The sequence below is a fragment of the Jaculus jaculus genome, chromosome 1 (genome assembly GCF_020740685.1).
Source record: "Jaculus jaculus isolate mJacJac1 chromosome 1, mJacJac1.mat.Y.cur, whole genome shotgun sequence".
NCBI classification, from domain to species: domain Eukaryota; kingdom Metazoa; phylum Chordata; class Mammalia; order Rodentia; family Dipodidae; genus Jaculus; species Jaculus jaculus.
Window position 1 is genome coordinate 104,560,952 of NC_059102.1, and position 14,472 is coordinate 104,575,423.

The 14,472-nt window shown below is 48.1% G+C and overlaps 1 protein-coding gene across 3 annotated transcripts; it reads left to right on the plus strand.

Annotated features, from left to right (window-relative positions):
- The first annotated feature begins 4,695 nt into the window (after positions 1-4,695).
- Positions 4,696-13,779, plus strand: Ca9 (carbonic anhydrase 9). Of its 3 annotated transcripts, XM_045160542.1 has the most exons (11): positions 4,706-5,189; positions 6,077-6,115; positions 6,316-6,486; positions 6,620-6,762; positions 6,844-6,936; positions 9,010-9,076; positions 12,261-12,418; positions 12,588-12,723; positions 12,869-12,895; positions 13,318-13,399; positions 13,527-13,779. In XM_045160542.1, the coding sequence occupies exons 1-11, from the start codon at positions 4,814-4,816 to the stop codon at positions 13,591-13,593; spliced, it is 1,359 nt and encodes a 452-aa protein (XP_045016477.1). In that variant the 5' UTR covers positions 4,706-4,813; the 3' UTR covers positions 13,594-13,779. The 3 variants fall into 3 exon arrangements, with proteins under 3 accessions (XP_045016490.1, XP_045016484.1, XP_045016477.1); XM_045160549.1 differs by lacking the exon at positions 6,844-6,936 and having other exon boundaries at positions 4,704-5,189; XM_045160555.1 differs by lacking the exons at positions 12,261-12,418; positions 12,588-12,723 and having other exon boundaries at positions 4,696-5,189.
- Positions 13,780-14,472: the final 693 nt, after the last annotated feature.

Here is a 14,472-nt window from a genome sequence, read left to right on the forward strand (position 1 = left end):
GATCCAGGTTCAACTCCCTAGGAGCTACATAAGCCAGATATACAAGGAGACACATGCATCTGGAATTTGTTTGCAGTGGCTGGAAGCCCGGAGAGCCCATTCTCTATCTGCCTCTTTCTCTCTCTCTAATCAATAAATAATTTTTTTAAAAAGTGATTTCATGCCAGGCACGGTAGTACATACCTATAATCCCAGCACTCTGAGGCAAGAGGATCACTTAGGGCTTGAGGCTATCCTGGTCTACACAGTTGAGTTCAAAGCCAGTCTAAACTCTATAAAAAAGATGCTATACAAGAGGTTTGCTGGGCTTGGTGGCACACACCTTTAATCCCCGCACTTGGGAGGCAGAGGTAGGAGGATCGCTATAAGTTTGAGGCCAGCTTGAGACGGCATAGTGAATTCCAGGTCAGCCTGAGCTAGAGTGAGAGGTTGGAAAGATGGTCCAGTGGATAAAATGCTCAAGCTGGAGCACCCAAGTTCAATCCTCAGACCCCACATATGAAGCTGGAAGCTGTGGTGGGCTTCTGTAATCCCAGCGTGCTGATTCTGCTGACAGTAAGATAGGTAGAGTCCAGAGAATTTCCCAGAAGCTCATGGTGGATGCAGCAAAGTACAGTACAAGGACAATCTACAGTGAGAAACTCTGCCTCAAGTTAGGAAGACAGGTGACAACCGAAAGATCCTTTGAGTTCCACATACGTGCCATAGCATCTATGTGCCAACATTCACACATTCATACACATAAAAAATAAAATCAAAAAGGAGTTCATATCCTTGGGACAACTGGAGTTTGACACACACAGGTCACTGGCAATGAGTCCTTGGGGATGGAAAGGACATCTTGGTCAATATGAGATTTCTGAAGTACCTGGAAAATTGATCTCCAGGGAGAAAATGCTCCATTAATGGCTGATGGATAAAAGATCGACTCAGTCAAATACTGGACCCTGCCCTCATGGAGCTCAAGGTTATGAGGGCAGATAAAATGTCATGAATCATCCTCATACGAGTTAAATGGTGGGCAAGGTTATTATTGAAGGCAGGCAAAGAGTTAGGGTAGCTTGGAGATACTAGAGAGCCTTCTGGACTGTGGTGGAGGGTTGGTTAAGAAAGGCTTTGTAAGCCAGGCATGGTAGCGCAGAGTTCGTTTGCAGTGGCTGGAGGCCCTTGTGTTTCCATTCTCTTTCTCTCTCTCTGTATGTCTGTCACTCTCAAATAAATAAATAAAAATAAACAAAAAAAATTTTAAAAGAAAAAAAGGCTTTGTGCAGGCATGGTGGTACACGCCTTTAATCCCAACACTCAGGAGGCAGAGGAAGGAGGATTGCAGTGAGTTTGAGGCCAGCCTGAGACTACATAGTGAATTCCAGTTCAGCCTAGGCTAGAATGATAACCTACCTTGAAAAACCAAAAAGAAAGAAAGGCTTTGTGGGCTGGAGTGATGACTCTGGTTAAGATGCTTGCCTTTGAAGCCTAAGGACCCAGGTTCAATTCCCCAATACCCACATAAGCCAAATGCACAAGGTGATGCATGCATCTAGAGTTATTTTGCAGTGACTGGAAGCCCTGCCTTTTTGGAGGAATTGAAGAACAGATTTAAGAAAGTGAGAGGATAAATCTATGGTAGCTTCACAAGCACCAACCAACAGAGTCTAAGCTAGCTGGGGCACTAAAATGGGGTCCTTAGACCTCTTCTCTGATAAGCATTATCCCTTTCAATAAGGGATCATGAGTGCTAGAGGGTCCCCAGAAAGGAGTTAGGATAGAGTGGCACCTGGAACCAGAGACTGTGGCAATATGCCACAGAATTAGAAATACTTAGCACATCCACTTAACCTATACAACTATACTGGTGCATACCTACTGAATGGCCCTAGATATGAACATGAAGTGGATTTATTCTCCTGTGATTTGGTGAGGCCATAGGGACTTATCTAGAATGTGAGCTATAGAATTCTATGCTGTATTCTAAGGCAATAGCTGGAGGATTGAAATGGGCTCAGTAAAGGTTCATTAAGTGGATAATCAGAAGCACAAAGGCCATTCTTATTTTTCTCATCTCCTGGCACTCAGTCTGTCCATCCAATCCATGTTTGTACTAGTCCTCAACATAATCTAATCTAAGAATTGGATTCTGTCACTCTCCTGCTCAAAATATTTCATGCCTCTCCTTTCATGCCTAGAATACCATTCTTCCCATTATTATTATCTTTTGTCTTTATTTTCCCTCCAATAAGGGTGCTGCTTCTTCAAGGCTGGGATCAAATTTTGCTCACTTATGTATTATCTTGTAGGGCAGAATTAATCTATTTTCCTCACATGTATTATGACAGTATTTGTCCTCACTCAGTGGGCTGTGAGTTCCTCTGGGTAGTGACTCTTTCATTTCCATACCCCTAGTCCATAGTGCAAGAGTGAATGATTAAATTTTAAAAAGGCAACAAAAAGTTTAAGAGAAAAAAATGTAGCTGGGCATAGTAGCTCACATTTATAATTACAGCACTTAGGAAGCTGAGGCAGGTGGACTGCCTTGAGTTTGAAGCTACATAGTTTGGTCTACATAGTAATTCTAGGCCAGCCTGGACTACAAGACTCTCTCTCAAAATCTCAAACAAGTGGGATGAAGAGATGGCTCAGCAGTTAACATGCTTACCTGTAAAGCTAACAACCCAGGTTCAATTCTCCAGTACCCATGTAAAGCAAAGTGAGATGCACAAAGTGGCCCATAAATCTGGAGTTTGTTTTCAGTGACTGAAGGCTCTGACACACCCATTCATTCTCTTTTTCCCTCTTATCTCTGCTCACAAATAAATGTTTAAAAAAAAATCTGCATTGGCTAGAGGCCCTTTCGCACCCATTCTCTCTATCTGCCTCTTCCCCCTGCCTCTCTCTCAAATAAATAAAATTTTTCTTAAAAAAAAAAAAAAAAGATGGGCTGGAGAGATGGCTTAGCAGTTAAGCGCTTGCCTGTGAAGCCTAAGGACCCCCGTTCGAGGCTCAGTTCCCCAGGCCCCATGTTAGCCAGATGCACAAGGGGGCATCTGGAGTTTGTTTGCAGAGGCTGGAAGCCCTGGTGCGCCCATTCTCTCTCTCTCCCTCTATCTGCCTTTCTCTCTGTGTCTGTCACTCTCAAATAAATAAATAAATAAAAATTAAAATTAAAAAAAAAAAGAAAAACAGGCCTGGAGGGATGGCTTAGCGGCTAAGGCATTTGCCTGCAAGGCCAAAGGACCTAGGTTTGATTCCCCAGGATCCACGTTAGCCAGATACACAGGGGCCACATGCATCTGGAGTTCGTTTACAGTGGCTGGAGGCCCTGGCGTGCCCATTCTCTCTCTCTCCCTCTTTCTCTGTCAAATAAATAAATAAATAAAAATTTAAAAAAAGAAAGAAAAACAAAAACAAACCTCAAACAAAACAAAAAGGATAGCTTGAGTCTGAAAGTATAAGTGCTTGCCTAGTATGCACAAGGCCCTGGATTTGATCTCCAGAACAGGAAAAAAAGAAAAAAAAAGTTCACAATGAGCCAGGTGTGGTGGTGCACACCTTTAATCCCAGCACTCGGGAGGCTGAGGTAGGAGGTTCACTATGAGTTCGAGGATACCCTGAGACTACGTAGTGAATTCTAGGTCAGCCTGGGCCAGAGACTCTACCTCGAAAAAAAAAAAAAAAAGTTCACAAAAATGAATAGTTTAGGGCTGGAGAGATGGCTTAGCAGTTAAGTGCTTGCCTGTGAAGCCTAAGGACACTAGTTCGAGGCTCGATTCCCCAGGACCCACGTTAGCAAGATGCACAAGGGGGCACACGTGTCTGGAGTTAGCGGCAGCTGGAAGCCCTGGCACTCCCATTCTCTCTCTCTCTTTCTCTCTGCCTCTTTCTCTGTCACTCTCAAATAAATAAATAATAAAAAAGAAAAAACTGAATAGTTTAATTTGACTGGAGTATGAGGGAGAGTAGCATGAACAAGATGGAACAGTCTTGGGCAAGTTTTTAAAAAAATATTCTTATTTATTCATTTGAGAGGGAACATGGGCATCATAGGACCTTCTGCCATTGCTAATGAACTCCAAATGTATGTTCCACTTTGTGCATCTGGCTCTATGTGGGAACTGAGGACCTGAACCTGGGCTATCAGGCTTTCAAGCAAGTGCCTTTAACTGCTGAGCCATCTTTCCAGCCCTTTTGGGCCAGGACCTGGAAATCAGAAAAAGAAAATGGGCATACTTTGGTAGACAGTGGAGATCTAATGAAGTTGTTTGGTTAGAGGAGTGAAAAGATAGAAAATAAATACATTTACTCCAGACCCAGAGTCTCTCACATACTACCTTCCATTTATACTCAAATTTGCCCCCTACCTATCTATCTCTCCCCTCACCCACCCCCAGGCTCTCCCAGGGGGCTGCACTGCCACTTTACTTGCTTCCTGACTGGGCCAGGAATGTATACATGGATTGGTTGTCCTCTGAGCCAGGCAACACAGGGGCCCAGCTCCAGTCTTTCCCCTGCCTTGCCTGGGCTGGGAAGCAGGCCAGGGTTAGCAGAGATTGACTGGCAGAAGCTGGATAGTGCCAGGGAGAGCCTGTACAGTGCCAGGTGGTGCCTTGGGTTCCAAGGTGAGCTTGTGACCCTGATAACCTTCTGCTTGCGCACACACCTGTCCCTCAGGCCACCCCCATCCAGGCTTTGGTGTGGGGAGGGGGCGCAGGGCCAGACAGACCCGCCAGACTTTGGCTCCATCTCTACAAAAGGGCACTCTCTGAGTCAGCCTGCTCCCCTCGAGGCTTGCTCCTCCCCCACCCAGCTCCTGTTCCTGATGCTGCACGTACGGCCCGTACACACCGTGTCCTGGGACACCCCAGTCAGCCGCATGGCTTTGCTGTGCCCCAGCCCCTGGCCCCCTCTGCTGATCCAGGCCGCTACCGTACAGCTGCTGCTGTTACTGCTAGTTCCAGCGCCAGCTTATCCCCAGAGCCTGTCCTGGATGCAAGGGGATCCCTCCACCGGAGAGAGTTCATCTGGTGAAGATGACCCACTGTTACTGGAGGATCTGCCCAGGGAAGAGTATCCACCTGGAGAGGTGGCTCCACCCGTCAATTCTAAATCTGAGCAGGAGGACTCCCTGAAATTAGAGGACCTCCCCACTGTGGAAGCCCCAGGGCACAGTCAAGATTCCCACAAAGGCAAAGGAGGTAAGTGGTCATCAGTCTCCAAATCCAGGCTCGTGTAGGTTCATGCTCCCCTCCCCACACCGCAGCTCAGACAGTGACCATTCAGGAAGGAAACCATACTAACAAGGAGCCCTTCTCCCAGCTCCCACCAGAGACCCCTCCCCCTTCCAGATCTAGAAGGGGCCAAATAGGAATGAGAGGTTGGAGAAAAGAAAGAGATGAATGTGGGGGGGGGGGAAGTTGGTTGAGAGGGAAGAATATGAAGGGAAAGGAAAGAGGGGGAATGGGAAAGATGGGGAGTCCAGAGGGAGGGCAGGAGCCCGCAGCGATCACTCTTCCTCAGTGTGCAGTGGGAAAGCTGAAACTTGGAAGCAGGACTCAGCAGACAGGGGAACCCTGATGCTTTGTCAGGAACTTTGGCTTGCTTTTTCTTGGATGGGGGTGGGGGGCGGTCAAGTCTCACTATGTAGCCCTGGAACTTGCTAGGATGACCCTTCTCCCTCCACCTCTGAATGCTGGCATTCCAAGCGTGCACCTTCCCCGCTCCAAGCCAGGACCTTTGGGAAAAGACCTGGACACTAGAAAGCGCAGAGGGATGAGTGGAGATGGGATGAGGAAGGGAGAAAGGAACAACGGTCTACTGATTTGGGTCGGGGAACTGGTTTCCTTCCACTCTACAGACCTTACAAGTGTTTGCAAACTGCTGTCTTCCTGCCAGTTGGGTCTGTTTGTCTTTCCAGCGGTAGAGTCGTATTTGGTGGCTGGGCAGCCCACTGGCTCGCTGCAGTCACTTCTGTTATCTGCCTTGACCCTATAAGACATCCGGGTTTTGCGTGCCAGTCAGCGGTGGCGAGGAATCCCATCTCTTCCTGGCCACAGGCTAGTTCATCCGTCTTTCATTTATGCAGGGCATGATGGTGATGACCACAGTCTCTGGAGCTACGGAGGTGAGACACCCCTTCCCCTACACAGACCCAGTCTGGGAACCATCCCCATCCAATACAGGTCTGGGGCGTCCCACTCACAGCCGGCTCGGGTCCCCGTCCAAGTCCCTCATTTTTATTTCCCGCTCTGAAAACTCCTGACTCCACCCCTGTGTCTTTGGCTGAGCTCCCGTCTCAGAGTCAGCAGAGTCCTCTCGCCCCAGGCACCCCACCCTGGCCCCAGGTGTCCCCAGCCTGCGCCGGCCGCTTCCAGTCCCCGGTGGATATCCGGCCCGAGCTCACCGCGCACTGCCGCGCCCTGCAACCTCTGGAACTGCTGGGCTACGAGCTCCAGCCGCTCCCGGAACTGAACCTGAGCAACAATGGCCACACGGGTGAGGGGCGGGGCCGCGGGCAGGGCGTGCTGCGCGGGGGCGCGGGGGCGCGGGGGCGCGGGGGGCGCGGGGGCGCGGGCGCGCGGGCGCGCGGGCCGGGAGCTGCCCTCGCTCATCGCGCGCTCCCGTGCAGTGCAGCTGACTCTGCCTCGGGGTCTGGAGATGGCTCTGGGTCCCGGGCAGGAGTACCGGGCCCTGCAGTTGCATCTGCACTGGGGGACTTCGGATCACCCGGGCTCGGAGCACACTATCAATGGCCACCGTTTCCCTGCCGAGGTGGGTGTCACGCAGACCCAGGAGAAAGCAAAAGGGGGTGTGGCAGCCGCGTGGCCTCGCTGACCGTCTTGTGGTCTCTAGATCCATGTGGTTCATCTCAGCACCGCCTTCTCGGAATTTCACGAGGCCTTGGGGCGCCCTGGAGGCCTGGCCGTCTTGGCGGCGTTTTTGCAGGTACCAGATATAACGCCCGCATTTCCCGCCTCCCTCAGTGGTTCGGTGAATCTTACCCCCCCCCCCCCCCGGGGATCCCACTTTAGCAGTCTCGACCTGGTCATGAGCTGTCATTCTCACTCACTCATGAATTCATTCATTCAGCACCTACAGTGGACCAGGCACTAGAGCACAAAAAAAGACCCAGAAGGGCTGGAGGGATGGCTTAGTGGTTAAGGCGCTTGCCTGCAAAGCCAAAGGGCCTAGGTTCCATTCCCAGGACCCACTTAAGCCAGATGCACAAGGTGGCACATGCCTCTGGAGTTCACTTGCAGTGGCTGGAGGCCTTGGTGAGCCCATTCTCTCTTTCACTGTCTCTGCCTCTTTCTCTCTCTCTCCCAAAAAGAAAAAAAAAAAAAGGGAAAAAGAAAGCTGCGGGTGGTGGTGTACACCTTTAATCTCAGCACTCCGGAGGCAGAGGTAGGAGGATTACCATGAGTTCAAGGCCACCCTGAGACTCCATAGTGAATTCCAGGTCAGCCTGGGCTACAGTGAGACCCTACCTCAGGTTAAAAAAAAAAAAGACTCAGAGGCCCTGGGTCCTTGCTTCTAAGAATCTCACAGCCAGTGCAGAAGGCTGACCTGATAGATACATATGAAGAACACTAAAATAATGGTCACCAAGGACGTGAAACTTGAGCCTTCGTGAGTGGCGGGTGGGGGGGAGTGAATGTTGCACAGAAAAAGAACAGCATGCATAAAGATTCAGAATATTTGGGGAATGTCATGTACAACAGACTGGGATCTGGGGAGGAGTAATTTTTCTACTATTCCTGACCCATCATTTCCCCTTCATAAAATGCAATATTGTACCTGTAAATGATCAAGAATGCATACAGCATGCTCGAATGAGGCAGGAAAAGTGAAGAGGCCAGATACCTGCCAGACTCACTAGTATAAGTTTACAACATAGTTCAGAGAAATGCCTCAGCAATAGCATGTCAGGACCATTCTAAAAGTCAAGTACATGCATTATTATTTTTTTAAAAATTTTATTATTTAGGGCCGGGCGTGGTGGCGCACGCCTTTAATCCCAGCACTCAGGAGGCAGATATAGGAGGATCACCGAGAGTTCGAGGCCACCCTGAGACTACATAGTGAATTCCAGGTCAGCCTGAGTCAGAGTGAGACCCTACCTCGAAAAAACAAAACAACAGCAACAAAAAAATTTATTATTTATTTATTTGCTTTTCTGAGGTAGGGTTTTACTCTAGCCCAGGCTGATGGGAATTCATTATGTAGAATCAGTGGCCTTGAACTCATGGTGATCTTCCTAACTCTGCCTCCCAAGGGATTCAAGGCGTGCACCACCATGCCTGGCCTAAGTACATGCATTATTAAAGTGAATGAAAAGGTAACAGACATATGACATGTATCACGGTTCTTTTTTTTTTTTTTGGTTTTTCAAGGTAGGGTCTCATGCTAGCCCAGGCTGACCTGGAATTCACTATATAGTCACAGGGTGGCCTCAAACTCCTGGCAATCCTCCTACCTCTGTCTCCTGAGTGTTGGAATTAAAGATGTGCGCCACCATGCCCAGCTGTATCATGTTTTTTTTTGTTTTTTTGTTTTTTTTTGGTTTTTCGAGGTAGGGTCTCACTGTGGCCTAGGCTGACCTGGAATTAACTATGTAGCCTCAGGGTGGCCTCAAACCTCTGCCTCCCGAGTGCTGGGATTAAAGGCATGCGCCACCACACTCGGCTCTGTATCATGGTTTTTGTAGAGGAGACCATGAAGTGTGTATGAAGGTAGTGATGAGGGAAAGTATTAGTTACCAGGTCTCAGGTTACTCAGGGCCCAGAATCCATCCTAGTAAAGCAACTGATCATTCTCCTCTTCCTCATCTCGTTTGCCACTGAAAATCTGTCCACCAAGCTTGTTCCTTGGCAAAATGAGAGTATTAGACTTTGAGTAAGAAAATCTTATGTTCCCCTAGCATTTTCAGAGAGCATGCTCAGTTGTCCACCTGTGGTTCTAAATACACAGGTATCGGTCTGAACTGCACTGTCATCTCCCCCCCCCCCCACCCTGCAGGAGGGCCCAGAAGAAAACAGCGCCTATGAACAGTTGCTGTCACATTTGGAAGAGATCGCTGAGGAAGGTCAGTTTTTTTTTTTAAAAAATAATTAATTATTTTATTTATTTGGGAGAGAGGGAAAGAGCCAGATAGAGGGAGAAAATGGACATGCCAGGGGCTTCAACTGCTGTAAACAAACCCCAGATGCATGTGCCACCTTGTGCATTTGGCTTATGTGGGTCCTGAGGATTGAACCTGGGTCTTTTGGCTTCACAGGCAAACACCTTAACCACTAAGCAATCTCTTCAGCCAAGGAAGGTCAGTTTTTGACTTGCCCTTGAAACCCCAGAGCTGAGAATTGAGATATGGAGGGGTTGAAGTGTGAGCTGACTCTGATAATTTTACAAGATAAATTCACAAGAGGCAAACAAGAACAGGCAAACTATTATTCACGAGCTTGATGATTAAAAACCAAAGTCCAAACAAGAAATAAAATTTATAATCCAAACATTAAATATTTTATATTCATGAATACTTTCGAGCTGGACATGGTGGTACATGCCTGTAATCCCAATACTTTGAGAGGTGGAGGCAAGAGGATCAAAGGTAGTCTGTATAGAGAGTTGGAGGCTACTCTTGAGCTACATGGGACCCCATCTCGAAAAGGGCTAGTGGGAGCCAGGCATGATGATGCACACCTTTAATCCCAGCACTTAAGAGACAGAGGTGGGAGGATCGCTGTGAGTTCGAGGCCACCCTAAGGCTACATAGTGAATTCCAGGTCAGCCTAGAGTAGAGTGAAACCATACCTTGAAAAACCAATAAAAAGGGGTGTGGGGGGGGGCTAGAGGGCTGGAAAGATGGCTTGCACTTGCCTGCAAAGCCAAAGGACCCAGGTTTGATTCCCCAGGACCCACGTAAGCCAGATACACAAGGTGGGCACTTGCATCTGAAGTTCGTTTGTAGTGGCTAGAGGACCTGGAGCACCCATTCTCTCTATCTCTCAAATAAATTAAAATAAATAATTTTTTTTTTTAAAAAGGGCTAGAGCCGGGTGTGGTGGTGCATGCCTTTAATCCCAGCACTCGGGAGGCAGAGGTAGAAGGATCGCCGAGAGTTCGAGGCCACCCTGAGACTACATAGTGAATTCCAGGTCAGCCTGAGCCAGAGTGAGACCCTACCTCGAAAAACCAAAAAAAAAAAAAAAAAAAAGGGCTAGAGAGATGGACTTGGTGGTGCACACCTTTAATCCTAGCACTTGGGAGGCAAAGATAGGAGGACTGCCATGAGTTTGAGGCTACCCTGTGACTACATAGTGAATTCCAGGTCAGTTTGAGCTAGAGCAAGACCCTACCTTGAGAAAAAGAAACAAAAAAAGTGGGGGCTAGAGATATAGCTCAGTGGTGGAGCACTACCTAGGATGTGTGAGGCCCTGGGTGGAGTTAGGCTGACTTTAGTTGGAAATCTCTGTTCCCTTCTCAGTTAATGTAGGTTGTACAGATGGGCATGCCACATGTATGTGCATGTGGACGCCAGAGGAGAACATCAGGTGTCCTCATATGGTTTGCCCTTCAATAAGACAGGTTTCTCCCTCGATCTAAAGCTTCTGTCAGGGCTGGAGAGATTCCTTAGCGGTTAAGCACTGGCCTATGAAACTTAAGGACCCTGGTTCGAGGCTCGATTCCCCAGGACCCACGTTAGCCAGATGCACAAGGGGGCACATGCATCTGGAGTTCGTTTGCAGTGGCTGGAGGCCCTGGCGCACCCACTCTCCTCTGTCTTTCTCTCTGCCTCTTTCTCTCTCTGTTGCTTTCAAATAAATAAAAATAAACAAAAAAATAAATAAATAAAGCTTCTGTCAATCAGTGAGCCCCAGAAATTCTCAAAGTCTCTGCAAAATGAGGTTATAGCACCCAGGTTTCTTTTGGTTTTGTTTTGGTTTTGGTTTTTCGAGGTAGGGTCTCACTTTGGTCCAGGCTGACCTGGCATTAACTCTGTAGTCTCAGGTGGCCTTGAACTCATGGCGATCCTCCTACCTCGGCATCCTGAGTGCTGGGATTGAAGGCGTGCACCGCCATGCCCAGCAAGACACCCAGTTTTTTATGTGGGTTCTAGGGAGTTGAACTGCACTCTATAGTCTATAGCCCAAGAGGCCACAAGCACTGTTAACCACTGAGCCACCTCCTCAACCCTACTGTGAGGTCATTTTATTTTATTTATTTGAGAGAGAAAGAGGCAAATAGAGAGAGAGAGAATGAGAATGGGTGGCCAGGTCCTTCAGCCACTGCAAATGAACTTGACAGCTGCTTGTACCACCTTGTGCCCTGGCTTTACGTCTATCCTAGGGAATGAACCTAGACCCTTAGGCTTTGCAGGCAAGTGCCTTAACTGCTAAGCCATCTCGAAAGCCCCTTAGTATTTTTCTTTATTTCATTTTATTTAGTTATTTGAGTTGGGGGAGGGAGAGAGAATGGGCACACCAGGGCCTTCAGCTACTGCAAATGAACTCCAGACGCATATGCCACCTTGTGCATCTGGCTTACGTGGGTCCTGAAGAATCGAACTTGGGGCCTTTGGCTTTGCAGGCAAGCACCCTGTTAAGCCATCGCTCTAGCCCCCTGGGTCATTTTAAACCTTACTTACTCTACTAGACTTGTAGGGTTTTGCTAAGCTGGAGAGTACAGTACTTTTTTTTTTTTTTTTCTGAGGTAGGGTTTCACTGTAGCCCAGGCTAACCTAGAATTCACAACAAAGTCTCAGGGTGGCCTTGAACTCATGGCATTCCTCCTACCTCTGTGCACCACCACGCCTGGCAGGGGTACAGTACTTTTGAAGTTTGTGTCTGTTTTCTTTTAGTTACAATTGTAAAGTTTATTTATAAGTTACTTAATCTGTGTGTGTGTGTGTGTGTGTGTGTGTGTGTGTGTGTGTACGTGCGGGCGTGCATGTGTGTGGTATCAGAGATCTAATTTAAGTCCTCTATCCCTGAGCTGCATCTCAGCCATTATTTTCTCCTGTTAATTCGCTCTGGGTTTAAATCCGTTCTCCAACATGGTATGGCAGTATCCAAAATAAGTGAAGGCTCAAAAGGAGGACTGGAGCTCTCTCCTCACTGTGAGCCCCTTCTACTTGTCCAAAGCCCTTGCCCTCCTATGGGTTATGTCTTGTGCTGAATTATGGGAAGGGAACACACATAGTGAGAAGTGGTAAAACCATGCCTGAGCTGGGAGCTTTTGGAATGAAACCCCAACACCGGTGTTCCCCATAGGTTCACAGATTAAGATCCCAGGACTGGATGTATCTGCACTGTTGCCCTCTGACCTTAGCCGCTACTTCCGGTACGAGGGGTCTCTAACCACACCACCCTGCTCCCAGGGGGTCATCTGGACTGTGTTCAACCAGACAGTGAAGCTGAGTGCTAGGCAGGTAAAGGTGGGGTGTGGTGTTGATACCTGTGCAGGGAAAAGGGAAAGTAGGAAGAGATGAGAACAGATCCAAGGAACCACATGGTGGGTGGGGGAAGTGGAGGTGTTGGATGAGTAGGCCAGGATGTCTTGTTGCTTGAGCCCACCTTACTATCCATTGCCCTCCCCAGCTCCACATTCTCTCTGTTTCCCTGTGGGGACATCATAATTCTCGGCTACAGCTGAACTTCCGAGCCATGCAGCCTTTGAATGGGAGAATAATCGAGGCCTCCTTCCCTGCTGGAGTGGACAGCAGCCCTGAGCCAGGTGCAGGATTGTCTGCTGTCCCATATTGCCACCCCCCACCCAGTCACAGGTCCCTTCCCTCCTCCGCTGTGCCTTCATGAGTGCCTGTCTGTCACTGATGGTCACAGTCCTCTATAGCTAATGGTTCTGTCTCTTTTCTTTTTAGTCCACATGTATTCCTGCCTCGCTGCTGGTGAGTGTGTCCCTGATGTCAGGGGACACTCTTTGTTATCCTTCAGTCCAGGAGCTAATCAAGACTACCCTTTTTATGCAGAACAGACCCCCTCCCCAGACGAATATGACAAATTGAGGTGGGGATTTCCCCTATGCCCCTCCCCCACCTCTAGCTTAGTTGATCAGATGGAGCTCTAGAACCTCCTATATCTGTCCCTTAACAACCTTTCACCTAGCTGTTAGGAAGGAAATGGGGCTTGTCTTACCCTTTGCATATGTTCACTCTTATCCCCAGCTGGCCTCCTCCTGGAGACTGCAGCCATGGGGGCTGCTTGAGAACTCAGGGCAAGGGTCAGGCACACATTGCAGCCAGCTTGGAGGGAAACTTGTGGGCTCGTGGTACACCCCGAGGCAGCCTTTTCTCTTTTCCCTCCCTCCCAGGTGACATCCTGGCCCTGGTTTTTGGCCTCCTCTTTGCAGCCACCAGCATAGCCTTCTTTGTGCACATGAGGAGGCAGCACAGGTATCTATCTACTGACCCTCCCCTCAGCCCAGCCTTCTTCCCTAATGGGAACTTCAGGCTTCATGCAAAATATATGCAAATGAGATCATCCAGGCCAGTTTTCTGATTCTAGTTCCTTGCTGTGTAGGCACAAAAGTGGGACCAAAGATGGTGTTAGCTACAGCCCAGCCGAAATGGCGGAGACTGGAGCGTAGAACCTCAGAACCTGGAGGAATGTACCAAGAAGCCAGCTGGAAGAATCTGGAAACCATGTCCTATCCTGCCAATTATAAAGTTCCATTTTAACCACCAAGGAACTATTTTCATCTCTTTTACTTTTCTCCTTAAACCACTGCAATGGGATCTTAACAGTGAAAAGTAAAAAGGCCAGACTGGACTCAGACTCAACTTTTTTCTTTTCTTCTTCTTCTTTTCGTAGGGTCTCAGTGTAGCCCAGGCTGAATAGAATTCACTCTGTAGCCCCAGAATGGCCTCCAACTCGTAGTGATCCTCTTACCTCTGCCTCTTAGTGCTAGGATTAAAGGTATGTACCACCACCACTCCCAGCTTCCACTTTTCTTTTTTCAGACAGAATTTTACTGTGTAGCCTAGACTGGCATTAAACTTTAATTCTTCCTTCTTTTCTTTTCTTCTTTTTTTTTTTTTTTTTTTTTTGGTTTTTCGAGGTAGGGTCTCACTCTAGCCCAAGCTGAACTGAAATACTGGAATTCACTTGAACTCACGGTGATCCTCCTACCTCTGCCTCCTGAGTGCTGGGATTAAAGGCATGTGCCACCATGCCCGGGTATTTTTTCCTTCCTTTCCTTCTGTTTTTATACTGAACTATTACCCCTCCACCCCCAGGCCTGTATTCTCAATCCTCCTATTTCAGCCTCCTGAATGCTAGGATTGGAGACATGTACCACCATGCCTGGCTTGATCATATTATTTTTAAAATAAACATTTCTAATAAAATATGCATAAATTGCCTTTATTCTTTTTTTTTTTTTTTCCTGGTTTTTCAAGGTAGGGTCTCACTCTGGCTCAGGCTGACCTGAAATTCACTCTGTAGTCTCAGGGTGGCCTCGAACTCT

Coding starts and splice junctions, on each gene's coding strand:
- Ca9 (XM_045160542.1), top strand. CDS start 4,814: ATGCTGCACGTACGGCCCGTACACACCGTGTCCTGGGACACCCCAGTC. Junction 6,116..6,315: donor CAGTCTCTGGAGCTACGGAG/GTGAGACACCCC, acceptor CTCTCGCCCCAG/GCACCCCACCCTGGCCCCAG. Junction 6,487..6,619: donor GAGCAACAATGGCCACACGG/GTGAGGGGCGGG, acceptor GCTCCCGTGCAG/TGCAGCTGACTCTGCCTCGG.